General features: G+C 44.0%; 1 protein-coding gene across 7 annotated transcripts in view; it reads right to left on the bottom strand.

The window, feature by feature from the left end:
- Positions 1-1910: 1910 nt before the first annotated feature.
- APP (amyloid beta precursor protein) overlaps positions 1911-13820 on the bottom strand; it is a 262507-nt gene continuing 250597 nt past the window's right edge. For all 7 annotated transcript variants that reach the window (XM_077878896.1, XM_077878895.1, XM_077878894.1 and 4 more), the window contains 2 exons: positions 12180-12326; positions 1911-2872 (listed from right to left, as the gene is read on the bottom strand). In XM_077878896.1, the coding sequence (XP_077735022.1) occupies positions 2771-2872; positions 12180-12326 (249 nt within the window). In that variant the 3' untranslated portion in view covers positions 1911-2770. The remainder of the gene's footprint in view (positions 2873-12179; positions 12327-13820) is intronic.

Below are 13820 nucleotides of genomic sequence, written 5' to 3' on the forward strand. Positions count from 1 at the left end.
TTGGGAAGATCAAAGAATATTGAACTTTCTTCATAGGAAGATAAATGCAAATGAAAACTATGTTGAGGTGCCATTTGTCACCTATCAGGTTGGCCATGCCGAACTCCTCTCAAATCTCACTGATTTCTGGGCTGGACAAATTGCCTATCGATTAATCCCAATTAATCTCCAAACTATCTGGAGAATTATTTCCAACTTGAAAACCAAGATTAGAAAGCATGATCATTTCTTTTCATAAATTCTACCTACAGATCTATAAAATCTATTATATGCTTTAAAAATTTCCTCATTAGCTCTGAAATGATCACAGTTAAAATTTGCTGTTACTGGGGTTGAAGCTAGTCTGGGAGGAACATCCTAAACCTTTGAGCAAGTTCAGTCTCAATTTACCAGCGTCATGAGACAATGTACTGTCCTACTAGGACTAACTATCCCCCACTGGCTGCCTTCTATCCCAGCAAAAAGGAACTCCAGCTTATACCCAAACTGTCATACCTAACGCACCTTCCCACAGCTGTCAGGTCTAAGCACCCTTAACAGGAGGAAGGAGAGAGCGATTTTGTTCTCATGAGAACAGGACACACAGACGAGTTTAATGCAGTCTGTTCATCGAGCATAGTGCATGATGAAACAACTGATTTTCTGTGTTTTAGGTTAAGAGGTCGAATCTAAAGCTGAAACGAGAAGGCTGGTGCGCATGTTCATGGATCTCAAGCATAATACAGCAGAGACACCAGGTCAATGTGTTCTTAGAACTCTGAGGTAGCAACTGGATAGACTGCTCTGATTGAAAATCATACACATAGGACACTGTGTTAAAATAGCTACAGGAGTCCCTAAGTGGGGGCAATTCAGCCCCCCAGAAACGTCTGGAGACATTTTTGATGGTCACAACTGGGGAGTGCTCCCGGCATCTCACGAGTAGAGACCAGAAATGCTGCTAAACATCCTTCACTGCTCAGGACAGCGCCCCAGAACCAGGAAGGAATCCCTACAAAATGCCAGTTGTGCCACAGTTCAGGAAACCTGCTCTAGAGATAGCCATGAGCTCGTCTTGGTTTTTTAGCTTCCCCAGAAGTTGTCTCTTCATCTCTTATTTGAGATGGTGATGGTCTGCCTGGATGTCTGTGCCTCCTCACAATTCTTGTGTTGAAAGTGTAATGCCCAACGTGATGGTCATGAGGAGGTGGGGCCTTTAGGAGGTGACTAAGGTCAGGAGGAGCCTTAAAACGGGATTAGTGCCCTTGTACAATGTGAAAGCTGCGACCTGGAAGGTCCTCGAGAGACCATGCTGGCACCTTGACCGTGGACTTCCAATCTCCAGGACCATGAAAAGTAAATTTCTGTTATTTCTTGGCTTATCGGGTCTGTGTATCTTGATACAGCAGTCTGAACAGGTTAGGACAGGGGCAAGCTTGAGGACCAGGATGTGGTGGCAAAATACTTTGGACCAAGTTTAAAGCTGAATTAGGTCAACGAAGTACTTTACTAGCACTGGAAGATGCACGTTGGCCCCAATTTCCTACCCGGCCTTGCAGTTAAGATACAAAGGTGTGGATGTCCAGTGTTCGATTATGTTAGAAGACCTCTCACCAGCCTTTAGAAGACTACATGCTCAGCAGGTAGTTACCATGGAATCATTCACACCAGCACAACGGCGCTCCTCCAAGAATGTATTTATTTACATGAAAACACCGTTTTATACAAATTGAAGACAAATCTTAAAGGGTTTGCCTAGATAGGCTTTCCCCATTCCCTGATTTTGCCCCTTTTACTTTCTTTCGCTGTCATAAATAAAACGTTTTAGGCTGGTTAAAAGAAGCTGAATCTGCCTCTTTTCTCCCCACTCCCAGATTACTTTGAATATTTAACGTCCCTACTTATCCCTTAAAGAAAACTCTTGCCCAGGGTGATTTTATTTAATTTATTTATGTAATACAGTGTAGAAAGCTATCATGGTCATAAGCAATGATTCTGTACAATCATCCTGCGGAAAATTTCTTGGGCGAATTCTTGGTAATTTGAGACCAGCAGAGCACTCCCTCCCCCCCACCCCTACCCCACCCGTAAAAGTGCTTACAATGAACAGGGATTCTTTATCAAAGATCCAAAGATACATGGACAAAAAAGTTTCAATTCTCAATGCCTAATGTGTGCACATAAAACAGGCACAAAGAAATAAATGTGTATCCTCGTAATTCCTCTATCACAAATATAGCAGAAGCAGCATTCTGTACAGTAAAATGCAATCATGGAAAAAAATTCTCTAGATCATTTGGAATACTTAAAAATGCTCTTTAACTTTAAAATGCATAGTGATCAGGAAAAGAATACTTAGGCAAGAGAAGCAGCTACACTCCCATGTTCACACGAAGCATCCCCCATCGATTCTTAAAGCATATTTCAAGTAGGAGTTTAATTGGGTCACAAGCCACAAGAATAATATACAACTGGCTAGGGGCTACGTGATAAATAATCAGGAGAGAATCTATTCATGCACTAGTTTGATACAGCTAAATTCTTTACAGTACACAAAACCCATTAATAATGTAGAGACCAAAATGTAAAGAGAGAGAATACATTACTGATTTGTATATTAATTCAAGTTCAGGCATCTACTTGTGTTACAGCACAGCTGTCGAAAGGCGATAATGAGTAAATAATAAAACAGAAGGGTTTGTTTCTTTCCACATTATTCTATAAATGAACACCGATGGGTAGTGAAGCAATGGTTTTGCTGTCCAACTCCGGAGGCTGCTGTGGCGGTGGTCTAGTTCTGCATCTGCTCGAAGAACTTGTAAGTTGGGTTTTCATAGCCATTCTGCTGCATCTTGGAGAGGTGGCGCTCCTCTGGGGTCACAGCAGCGTCAACCTGAGATGCAAGGGCGAGGACAAGTGAGTTAAAAAAAAAAAATCCATCTTTTAAAAGTGCACACGTTGAACAGGTAAGGGATAAGGAGCGCAGGACTCTTCTTTCCCTCCCACTGCGCCGCCTCCCAGCAGGACGCCTGTGCCCTCCAGTTACAGGGATGCTCCATCTGGCCACCAGGGGGAGCCTGAAACCTTGTCGAGCTGGCTCTGCCTGCAAAGTGCTCGCTGGTCGCTTCCCTAAGCCTTAACAGCAACTGGATACTTGCAGAGCAATATGGTTTTTTTTTTTTTTCCTCCCTCTTGGCTCAAGAAATGACAAAAAGGCCACAATGGAAAACTGTTTTACTTGAAAGGGTGGTGGTGAGCTGGAAAAAAAAAATCCAAGAGCATCATGGAGAGACAGTCAGCAAAGTATACAGGCAAATAAATCTCGACAGCTGATCATCTTTTCCACACTCATTTTAATTTTCTCCCTGCTTTCACTAAACTTAATATGAGTCTTTTAACGTAAATGATAATCTACATATATCAAAGAGGCCATGTGGCAAGGAAAAAAAGGAAATATATTCAAATATACTGTTCTAGATTATGTGTGTATATATATACACACACATATTTTTAAAAAATATTTTATTTATTTATTCATGAGAGACACAGAGGCAGAGAGAAGCAGAGACACAGGCAGAGAGAAAGCAGGCTCCATGCAGGGAGCTCAACGCAGGACTCGATCCCGGGTCTCTAGGATCATGCCCTGAGCCGAAGGCAGGCACTCAACCGCTGAGCCACCCAGGCGTCCCATGTATTTTTTTTTTTTTTTTAACTGAGTACTAAGACCGTAGAGTGTATGTCCAGCTGAAGATTTAAAAACAGATCCTCTGTGCTGATGTGTTCTATCTCTAGGATCAGGCTGACGGCTGTAAACGTGCCAGGTGCCTAGACAGGCCCTGTGATGTGGGGAGTGTCACATCTAGTATCTAGGGTATTTGCTGTACCACTCACACTGCACAGAAGAAACTACTGACCTCTATGCTGAATGAATGAAAGCTGAGCTTTGTTATTTTTAACATTTCCTTTCTGTAAAGGCATTGGAAGATGAAGAGAATCGACACAAATGTCATCAGAATGAAGCCTGTTTTCCACAGAGAAGTTAGGACGTACGGTACAGAGGATGGTTTTTCCCTCTCAAGGATACTGTATGTCTATGCTGCACATGATGAAACCGGGGTCCTCCCATCATTTCCAGAACACTGCTGGGTCATTCCCCCCGGATGAGTGCTGCAAGGTCACATTCAGCTCTTCATACAGCTTTCCCCTGAGAGCCAGCCTGGCATGGTTCTGGACCCACACAGCTGTCTCTTTGATGCATCACCCCTGAACCCCATGAAGTAAAAACACCAGAGAACAGGTGTGTTGGAGCTAAGACACCAGGTCTGGGGATGGAGCCCGACAGGACTAGACCCCAGCTGGCTAATGAATCATTCAGACTGAAAGATTGGTACAATCACTGTGGAAAACAGTGTGGCGGTTCCTGAATAAACGACACCTAAAACTACCAGAGCATCCAGCAATTCCACTGCTGGGTATTTATCGGAAGGAAATGAAATCACGATCTCGAAAGGCTACCTGCAACCTCATGTTCACTGCAGCAGTATTTCCAACAGCCGCAGCACGGAAACCACCTACGCATCCACCCACAGGTGAGCAGAGTATCATTCACTGGGATATTATTCAGCCATGAAAAAAAGTTAATTTCTGCCATTTGTGAATGGATGGGCCTGAGGGCATAATGCTCATTATGCTAAATGAAACAGGCCGGACAGAGAAAGACAAGTATTATATGGTCTCACTTATATGTGGAATCTGAAAAAAATCAAACTCTGATAGAGAACAGACTGGTGGTTGCCAGAGGAGGCAGGGGGCAGTGGTGGAGCGGTGGGGTGGGAGGGGGGCAGAAAGGGTGAAGGTGGTCAGAAGACACAAACTTCCAATTATAAGGTAAATAAGTTCTGGGGGTGTATGGACGGCATGGCGACTATAAGTTAACGATAATACTGTACTGCGTATTTGAAAGTTACTAAAAGAGTAGATCTTGGGGCGCCTGGTTGGCTCAGTCAGTGGAACATGTGACTCTTGATTCCCGGGTGGTGAGTTCAAGCCCCATGTTGGGTGGGTGCCTACTTAAAAAAAAAAAAAAAAAAAAAAGAGTATATCTTAGAAGTTCTCATCACAAGGAAAATAGCTCTATGTGAGGTGGAAGGTGTCAACTACACTTACTGCGGTGATCGTTTCACAATACATACAGGTATCAAATCACCAGGTTGTGTACCTAAAATTACCGCAGTGCTCCATGTCAGCTGCATTTCAGTAAAACTGGAATGATCTGGCTCCCCCGTGGTCACTCTGCCTCATGCGCAGGAGCTGGAATCACCACTTTCCAAAGCTAAGCCCAGGCCAGCCAGGAGAGGAGGATGTACAGCCCCCCACTAAGTGCAGGATTCTTAGGTTCCCATCCCCAGACCGATCCCACTCTGTGGCCTTGCCCAAGCCGCCTGCACCAAGCTGCTCCCAGTACCAGGCAGGGGCACTTCCCCTTACGTTCTTTTTTTTTTTTTTTTTTTTTTAAGATTTTTATTTATTCATGAAAGACAGAGAGAGAGAGAGAAAGAGAGAGAGAGAGAGGCAAAGACACAGGCAGAGGAAGCAGGCTCCATGCAGGGAGCCTGACATGGGACTTGATCCCAGGACCCCGGGATCACTCCCTGGACCAAAGGCAGGTGCTAAACCGCTGAGCCACCCAGGGATCCCCCTGGCACTTCCCCTTAGAACAAAGCCACCGACGAGCTGCTGCCAAGCGGTCCCCAGAGGACACTGCGCCAGCGGACACTTGGCACCATCGTCCTTATGGGGCTAATCACAGATGTTTTCCTATCCCCGCTCTTCCTCTGACCCACTGTGTTGTCAACAAATGAGGTCACCGTCCTTTAATTGGCAGTTGTGTCATTAGCCACGGACCTGTAAGTTCAAACGCCATCACTAAAGATCAGCACCAATAATGCAAGATTTCATTCAACTCTCCCAAGCTGCTCGCCAGGAAGCGGCCCGTCTGGGGCACGACGCCACGCCACCCTGGGCATCTTTTTGTTTCTGTGCCACCTTTTAACTGATATTTCAAATAGTGTCAAGATGGGGAGAAAAAAAAAAAAAGTCTTGTTGAGGAGATCCAGCGCAAAGCTGCTCCGTTTGTGAGCACAAAGTGCTGCGTGACCGTCAGGGCGTTGTGCCTGCATGTCCCCCTGGAACCCCATCAACCCTCGCACTGGCTGTCAACTGTCATCTGCGTTCATCAAGGTCAGGGGAACACCCGGCAACTTAATGGTTTATCTCCTCTTCAAAGGCCAAAGCCAAATGCTTCACACAACCCTGCAGAAATGTGAGGCTGAGGCGGAAACCAGGCATCTAACTTTTCCTGTCCTCCTGGCCCTTTTCCACCTGCTAATCCTCATTATCTTTTGCTGCTGGGAGGGCAGCTCAAGCCTCACCGTTCCTGCAGTGGGAAGGCTTAGCCCTCAGACCGGAGGGCTCAGGAGCTGCAGGAGGAGGGATTATTTTTACAAAATGGTGCCCAAGGAGCTTGGGTTGTATCCCTTTATCCTGAGCCCCTTGAAAGCTCAAGGTGAAGCACTGAGTATTCACAACCATGGATAAACCTACCACTAAACAAGAGCATCAGGTAAGAGGGAGGCTTCCTCCCCAGTGGGGCGCAGGGATAGGTCCTTCTTGGATAAGCTACTGCACTGGTGTGGGCCACCGTGCGAGGGCCGGGCCACTATGGTGCATGCAGGGCTCTGGCATGAACACCTCAATATCATTTCCTTTCGAGCAGAGCCAGGAGAAGTTGGAGCCAGTGATGCCTGTTCTGGAAGGAATGAGGGAAGAATGAATCCTCATCTGCCCACAGGAACAGTTCCAGGCAGGAACACCGATCACTGGCTGAGGTGAAAACACACATGCACACACGCCCTCTGCACACACCCTGTGTCCCGAATTTCTGGATGAGATCTCATCCATAAGTGGTCCTGAGTCTTCATCAGGCTCTAGGTACTGTGCGCTGTGTCTTCACAGGAGACCCCAGGGCCCTCCGCACGGCACTCCGGCTTGGCTGCAGCCTTTGTTCCCCTCACTATATCCAGAGGAATTTACAGCTTAACTGTCAAGACTGCAGAGATGAAATTGTGAGTCTCCTTAGTTTCTAGTTCCTCTGAATCACATCGTCTCCTGGTGTGGGGGCGGAAGCCCACGTTTTAATATTCTTATATAGAATAACTGGCAGGATGTGTGCTACTGGGTGTCTCTTTAGTGCACGACGCTGAGATAGGCTGAACCACAGAGTCTTGGCCCCTAAAATATTCCACTTCAGGGCATCTAGGTGGTCAGGGAAAGGAGAAGAAGATAAACCACACTGACTTAATACGTGCTCACAAATGGATGATAGTACGACCAACAAGGGAGCTCGTACAACGGGAAGGAAAACAAAGCGAACACTAACCAGGTGTTTGGGCTAGTTATTCACCCCACCTCTAACCCCCCAGGGTTGGGTTTTGTGTTCAGTCCTGTATATATTCATTTTGTTTTTTTTTTTTTAGATTTTACTTACTTATTCATGAGACACAGAGAGAGCGAGAGGCAGAGACACAGGCAGAGGGAGAAGCAGGCTCCCTGTGGGAAGCCCGATGCGGGACTCGATCCCAGGACTCCAGGATCACGCCCTGAGCCGAAGTCAGACGCTCAACCACTGCGACACCCAGGTGCCCCTACATTCCTTTTTTTAAACTGTGATTCCCCCTCCTTATAAGTGGTTCACTTGTGTTTGCTGCCCACGGTCAGTGACCTTTCAGGCAGCCAATGGACTCCTCTGCTGTGCCTTCATCATCAGCGATCCCTGACACTGGCCTCTGACCTTGCAACATTTGCTGTTTGCTTCCAGCCACGAGAGATTCCAGGTCCAGCCACACTCTTCTGTACCCCCTGCTTCCCATTTAACCTGACCCTCCTGTCCGACTGTCCCACAACACCTGTTAGTGGTTGCTAGGTGCCTCCATCCCTGCGGGTCAACTTCCCAGCAGGAAGAAAGGACCCCTAAGGACGCATTTGTATAATGCTACCAGTATGACGGCCCATTCATCAGGGAAAGTCACATGCTACAACGCTGTGAAGAGCTAACTAGCAAGTCTCTTCTCATTTAGACCATTAACCTGATGGATGGGGAGTGAAGGATGGAAGATTCCTGATGTTCCAGTTATCAGACCTGTGAATGGAAACGTTTTTTATACTCTATAGTAAAGAGAATTTGTGCCACCCCCCCCCAATTTTTTATTACTGAGATATATTTGACATATAACAATATGTAAATTAGGGTGTACAACACGTTAACTTGATACATTTATACTTTGTAATACGCTCGTCAGGGTAGTGATAATTAGTACCTCTATCAGGTCAGAGAATTATCCGTTCTTAGGCTTTCTTTCTTTCTTTCTTTCTTTCTTTCTTTCTTTCTTTCTTTCTTTCTTTCTTTCTTCTTTCTTTCTTTCTTTCTTTCTTTCTTTTTCTTTCTTTCCTTTTCTTTTTTTAAAGATTTTATTTATTCATGAGAGACACACAGAGAGAGGCAGAGACATAGACAGAGGGAAAAGCTCCCCTGTGGGGAGCCTGAGGCGGGACTCGTTCCCAGGACCCCTGGATTACGCTGAGCCAAAGGCAGATGCTCAACCACTGAGACCCACAGGTGCCCCTGTTCTTAGGCTTTCTTATTAGTATTTGGAATAATAAAGTTCTAGCCTCTTGGCAAGGTGATGATTATAATACAGTATTGGGGTCTATCTTTTGTGCACTAGCTCTCTGGGCCTCACTGACTGCTTGTTGCCAGCTTGTACCCTTAAACATCTGTCCTGTCCCCTCTTGGCCCCTTTTCAAAGGTGAGGTCTCCATTTAGGAGAAGTGGTGGAAAGAGCTATAGCACGTGTTGTTGAATATTCAGTGTCAATCGACATCAGTGTAGAAGAGTCCCATCTGCTACATAACAGAATCTGCTAGACTGCAGCCTTCCCAAGGGCAGGGACGGTGAACAGCACCTTGGAGGAAGTTCTGGTCCTGTGCCACCCTATGTGCTCAACACACAACTGCACAAAGCGATGCTTCCAGAAAGGAGAGAAAGGAAGGCCTGGAGAGGGAGAAGGGGGTGGTTTCCAGGCTCCCAACAACATCTGCACTTTCAAGAAGGAGGTGAGAAGAAATGAGGAAAAGAAACATAATACAAGGAGGGCATTCACTCTGGAGAAGTTTCTAGATGTTCTCAAATAGTGAGTGGAGTGAGTATCAAGAGAAGAGCTGATAACCGTCCTCCCAACAATTCTGCTCCTTTCAGGATGCCTTCTGGCTTCAAAATGAAATTTTTTCTTTCTTTTTTTTTTTTTCTAGGAGCTGCATTAAAGTGTCAACTTATTCTCTGACAAGGCTTTAAAAGGTAACTAGTTCTCTTGCAGACAAGGGGTACCATTTTCTACACTTTACAGCTGGCTCAGACCGGTGACTGAGAAGAAGGAGAGTGATCTGTGACTCTCAAAAGTGACTGTATGCCTGATTCAGTTGGGAACGTTTACAACACTCAGGTTCTAAGCCTATTTGGGAACTGTCTCCTTAGGTCTGAGGTGGGACGTGGGGATGTGTCCTTTTAAATAAGTAGCTGGTAAGTCTCACGCACAACCATGGCAGCGAGTCTACTAGAGAAACCTTGCTTTTCTGCCCAGCATCTCTGAGCTCTGTTACAGGCTCAAGTGTGTCCTCCTCAAATTCATGGTGAAGTCCGAACCCCCCTGTGCCTCACAACAGGACTGTATTTGAAGACAGGGTCTTTAAAGTAGTAATTAAGGTTAAATGAGATCATTAATTACAGTAATTAAGGTTAAATCCAATAACACTGGTGTCTCTACAGGAAGAGATCAGGACACAGACATGCACAGAGAAAGGACGACGTGAAGGCCCAAGTAGGCCACCTACAAGCCAAGGAAGGAGGCCTCAGAAGAAAAATCAAACCTACAGACTAATCAATCGCAGACCTGTAGCTTCTAGAATTGTGAGGAAATAAATTTCTGTTGTTTCAGCCACCCCATTTGTGACGTTGCTGTGGCAGCTCTAGCAAACCAATATAGGCTCTTTGGACTTTGGCATCCCAAACAGGCACTTGAATTGATAAAAAGGAAGATGCCTCTTGGGAGGATTTGCCAGTCCAAGGCCATTAAAACCTACAATTACTGGTGACAGATGGTGACTACACTCATTGTGCTGAGTGCCGTGGAATGTACAGAACTGTCAAATCACTTGGTTGCACACCTGAAACTAACGAACATTGTAGGTCAACTAAGCTTCAACTAAAAACAAACAACTCCCATAAAATATATTAAAGAAATGAAAGGGGCTTTTTAACTATTCAAGTATGAAAACATTTTTTTTTTTTTTGCCCAAATATGCAATGGGAAAAAAATGTTTTGAGTGATTGAGAAGTAAACTGATGCTAACAATGATACATCTTTTTCAAAGGACACGAGCTCAGAAATAACGATTATAAGAGCAACACCCCAGAGTCGGTGATGCTGTCATTGCCTTCTTGATGTGCTGACAGTCTAGGCTGTCAATCGTTCTGTTCTTTTACATCTTGCTGCCCCCAGCACGTCCACACCAGTACGGACAGGGAAAAGAAGACTCAAAACCAATTCCATCAGCAGATCCCATCAACAAGCAGCCTGGAGAATGTTAAGAGCTGAACGCAATGAAGTTTCTGGCTTTGCCATACATTTATTTAAACGTTTCCTGCCTTTCTCTGATCGAGAATGGTTTGGAGGACATTTCTTCCAGGGGACGGCGGGTAGTGAGAAGTTTGACTCACTGGAAATATCTGGACTTTTCTCTGGCAGAAGACACATGGTCAGATATGGGACAATCTGTATTTGGACCTTGGCCCTACCTGGTTCAACAACAGGTAGCAGCTGCCAGCTATTTTCTCATCTACCAAATGAAAAGATCAATTTGACTGATCACGGAGATCTCTTTCGGTTCTAGAAAATTCTAATACTTCTTAAGACATATTAACTCACTTTCTCTAAGAGTTTCCTAAAAAATCATAGGGGCGCCTGCTTCTCCCTTTGTTGTCCCCACCCCTAACGCCGCCCCACTGGTACTCTCTCAAATAAATCAGTAAGATCTTAAAAAAAAAATTACACATACTATGAGGATTACCCACCCACTCCCCAACACCAGAACTGCATTTTAAAATACATGAGGGGCGCCTGGCTGGCTCAGTTGATGGGACATGCAACCCTTGATCACGGGATTGTGAGTTCAAGCCCCATGTTGGGTGGTGTTGCGATTACTTAAAAATAAAATCTTAAAAAACATAAATGCCTAAGAAGAACTTATTTGTAAATTTTATATTTCAATATTTTGTGTCATGGGTTTAAGAAGTCACATTTGAACCTTGTAGCTATTCTATTTTGTTGGTGTAACTCATGACTTCCATGCTGTACACACTCATTAGTCATATGCTGGCCTGTGTGGACAAAGTCTTGAACGTAATCATGTGGTAATGGTGACTGTCACTTGGTGAATCTTCTCTCCAGCTCCAGGGCAACTATACTAACCCCTGGAAACGAAGATATTTCAGGCAGAAATGCAGGTAACAGGCTGAACAGCTTGAACAACCCTGCAGGTTCTGCTCAACTACTATCATGTGATTTTCCAAGAAACTTTAAAAGGTAAGACTCTTCACTGAAAATGAGTATTAATTACTACTCCCTGGTTTTGCTAAGAAGTCAGAAGTCAGACTCTTTAAGACAAAAAAAAAATTAGGGAATGAATGCGCTTATGGTTTTTTTCTTTCTTTCTTTTTTTTTTTTTTGAAGCAGACTTCCAGCTTCTATTGTTGTTTTTTCCTTTTCTTTTAAATGGTTGAGGGTAATCACAACATCTTTAAGCCAGGCATCTTCATTAGTTATTATTTTGACATTTTGATACAAGTTCTAAGATAAGCTGAGGGAGCAGCACACAATCCAATGCCTTGATTATAGCATTTTTAAGTCAGGATGAATGAAGACCAACACAAGAAAACAGCTGCCAAACTTGAGCACCACGCAGGAATCTTGATTTTTTTTTTCAAAGAATAGCTACTTAGGGATGATTCTTATTTTAATGCCAAGCAAAATCTCTCATGTAGTCTTTCTTGCCCTCTCGCTTGCAAACACACAGCCATAGTCACTTACCTCCACCACACCGTGATGAATGGACGTGTACTGCTTCTTCTTCAGCATCACCAAGGTGATGACAATCACTGTTGCTATGACAACACCGCCCACCATGAGTCCAATGATGGCACCTTTGTTTGAGCCCACATCTTCTGCAAAGAACACCTTGAAAACAAAACAACAAAACAAAACAAAACAAAACAAAACAAAAAAAAAAGGTTTGCAATTGCACGAGAACAACTGGATGAGGAATGTGAAAAGTTTCAGTGTGGATCTTATGCAGTAAGTTTCAGCTGGCGGTCACTCCATTCTTCGGTGCATTACTTGGGGAAAAAAAAAAACCCACACATTCCACCTACTAACAATGACACCTGCAGTCTACAGAATGCTTCCCCAGTTCTGGGAAGTCTGCTTTCCACCCCACTCCCTCATGTTCCTAGAAAGGCTAAACAGTAGCCAAGAGGAACCTGAAACCCTCTGACAGGTGGAACATTTGGTGAGAGGTGGAGTGGGGATCTACCAAAGGCTGTAAAGGCACGGACTGTGCTTTTGAAAAGAGGCCCACTGAGGTACCTGATGCATGACCACTCCACCTTAGGTGCAAACCCAGAGATGTCCTAATTTCCTGAGATGGACATTAATACATAGAATAAAGCATCTGAGACAAAGGAGTTCATCTGAAGAATACAGACATCTTGTTACCTACTTTTAGCCACGATCCTTCAAGAGGACAGTACTGAATGAGCCTCCAGAAGTGTAATGCTTAAAAAAGAGTTTTTTCAAAGGGAAGAAGTAGTAGGCGACAAGATAAGAATTTTAATAGCCATACAGAACTCCGGCTTGCTTACACCTTTCTCCAGAAACCCAACTAAACCTTTTGTTTTACTCTTGCTCTTTGTTTGAATTGCACATAAACAATTTTGGAAACAATGTCAGAGATATTTGTTCCATCTGATAACTTGGCTGCGCAGCATTCCTTCATGTTGTTTATAAAAGCAAGTCACTATTTTTCAACTTTACATACCTAACTGGAATTATAAAAGCATGCTGTACTTTTTATAATCCTGTTATCTAAGGAGATGATCTTATGCCAGACCACCTGGCTTAACTACTACTAAACATATACCACATTTATTGTATAAATTAATAAAAACAGCTCCCTAAAGAAATTCTTTCGGTCTAATCTCAACCCAGTAAAATGACTGGATTTTCCACAGTGACAATGAACATCCTAGTGATCTGAAAAGGCAATATAAAATACAGCAAATAGGGCCAATTTCTAAGAGTCTTACTCAGGGTGTATCTGCAGCAAAACGAGAAACTTTTCATAATTATTCCCCTTTCTCAACAAATATGCTAGCTCAACATATTTATAAAAAGCAAATCATTAATTAGCTAATGATAAAAATGTGAGGTAATCAGGAATAAATGCAAGTCTGGACATCTTCCTGTGTCTTTAAGAAAATACTGTAATTTTGTAATATTCATTGCACTAATTATAGTACATTATCTTATCAACTAGCTCAGTAGAGGGAGCTGATTCTCCTAATTGCTGCCCTGCCATTAGTCACTGTCGCATTATAGGAGTTAGCATAATTGTGGAGATGAGCTTTTATGACACAGGGTCCAGAAAACGCAAATCCGCATGTTAATCTTCAG

This window comes from Canis aureus, chromosome 30 (assembly GCF_053574225.1).
Source record: "Canis aureus isolate CA01 chromosome 30, VMU_Caureus_v.1.0, whole genome shotgun sequence".
Classification (NCBI taxonomy): domain Eukaryota; kingdom Metazoa; phylum Chordata; class Mammalia; order Carnivora; family Canidae; genus Canis; species Canis aureus.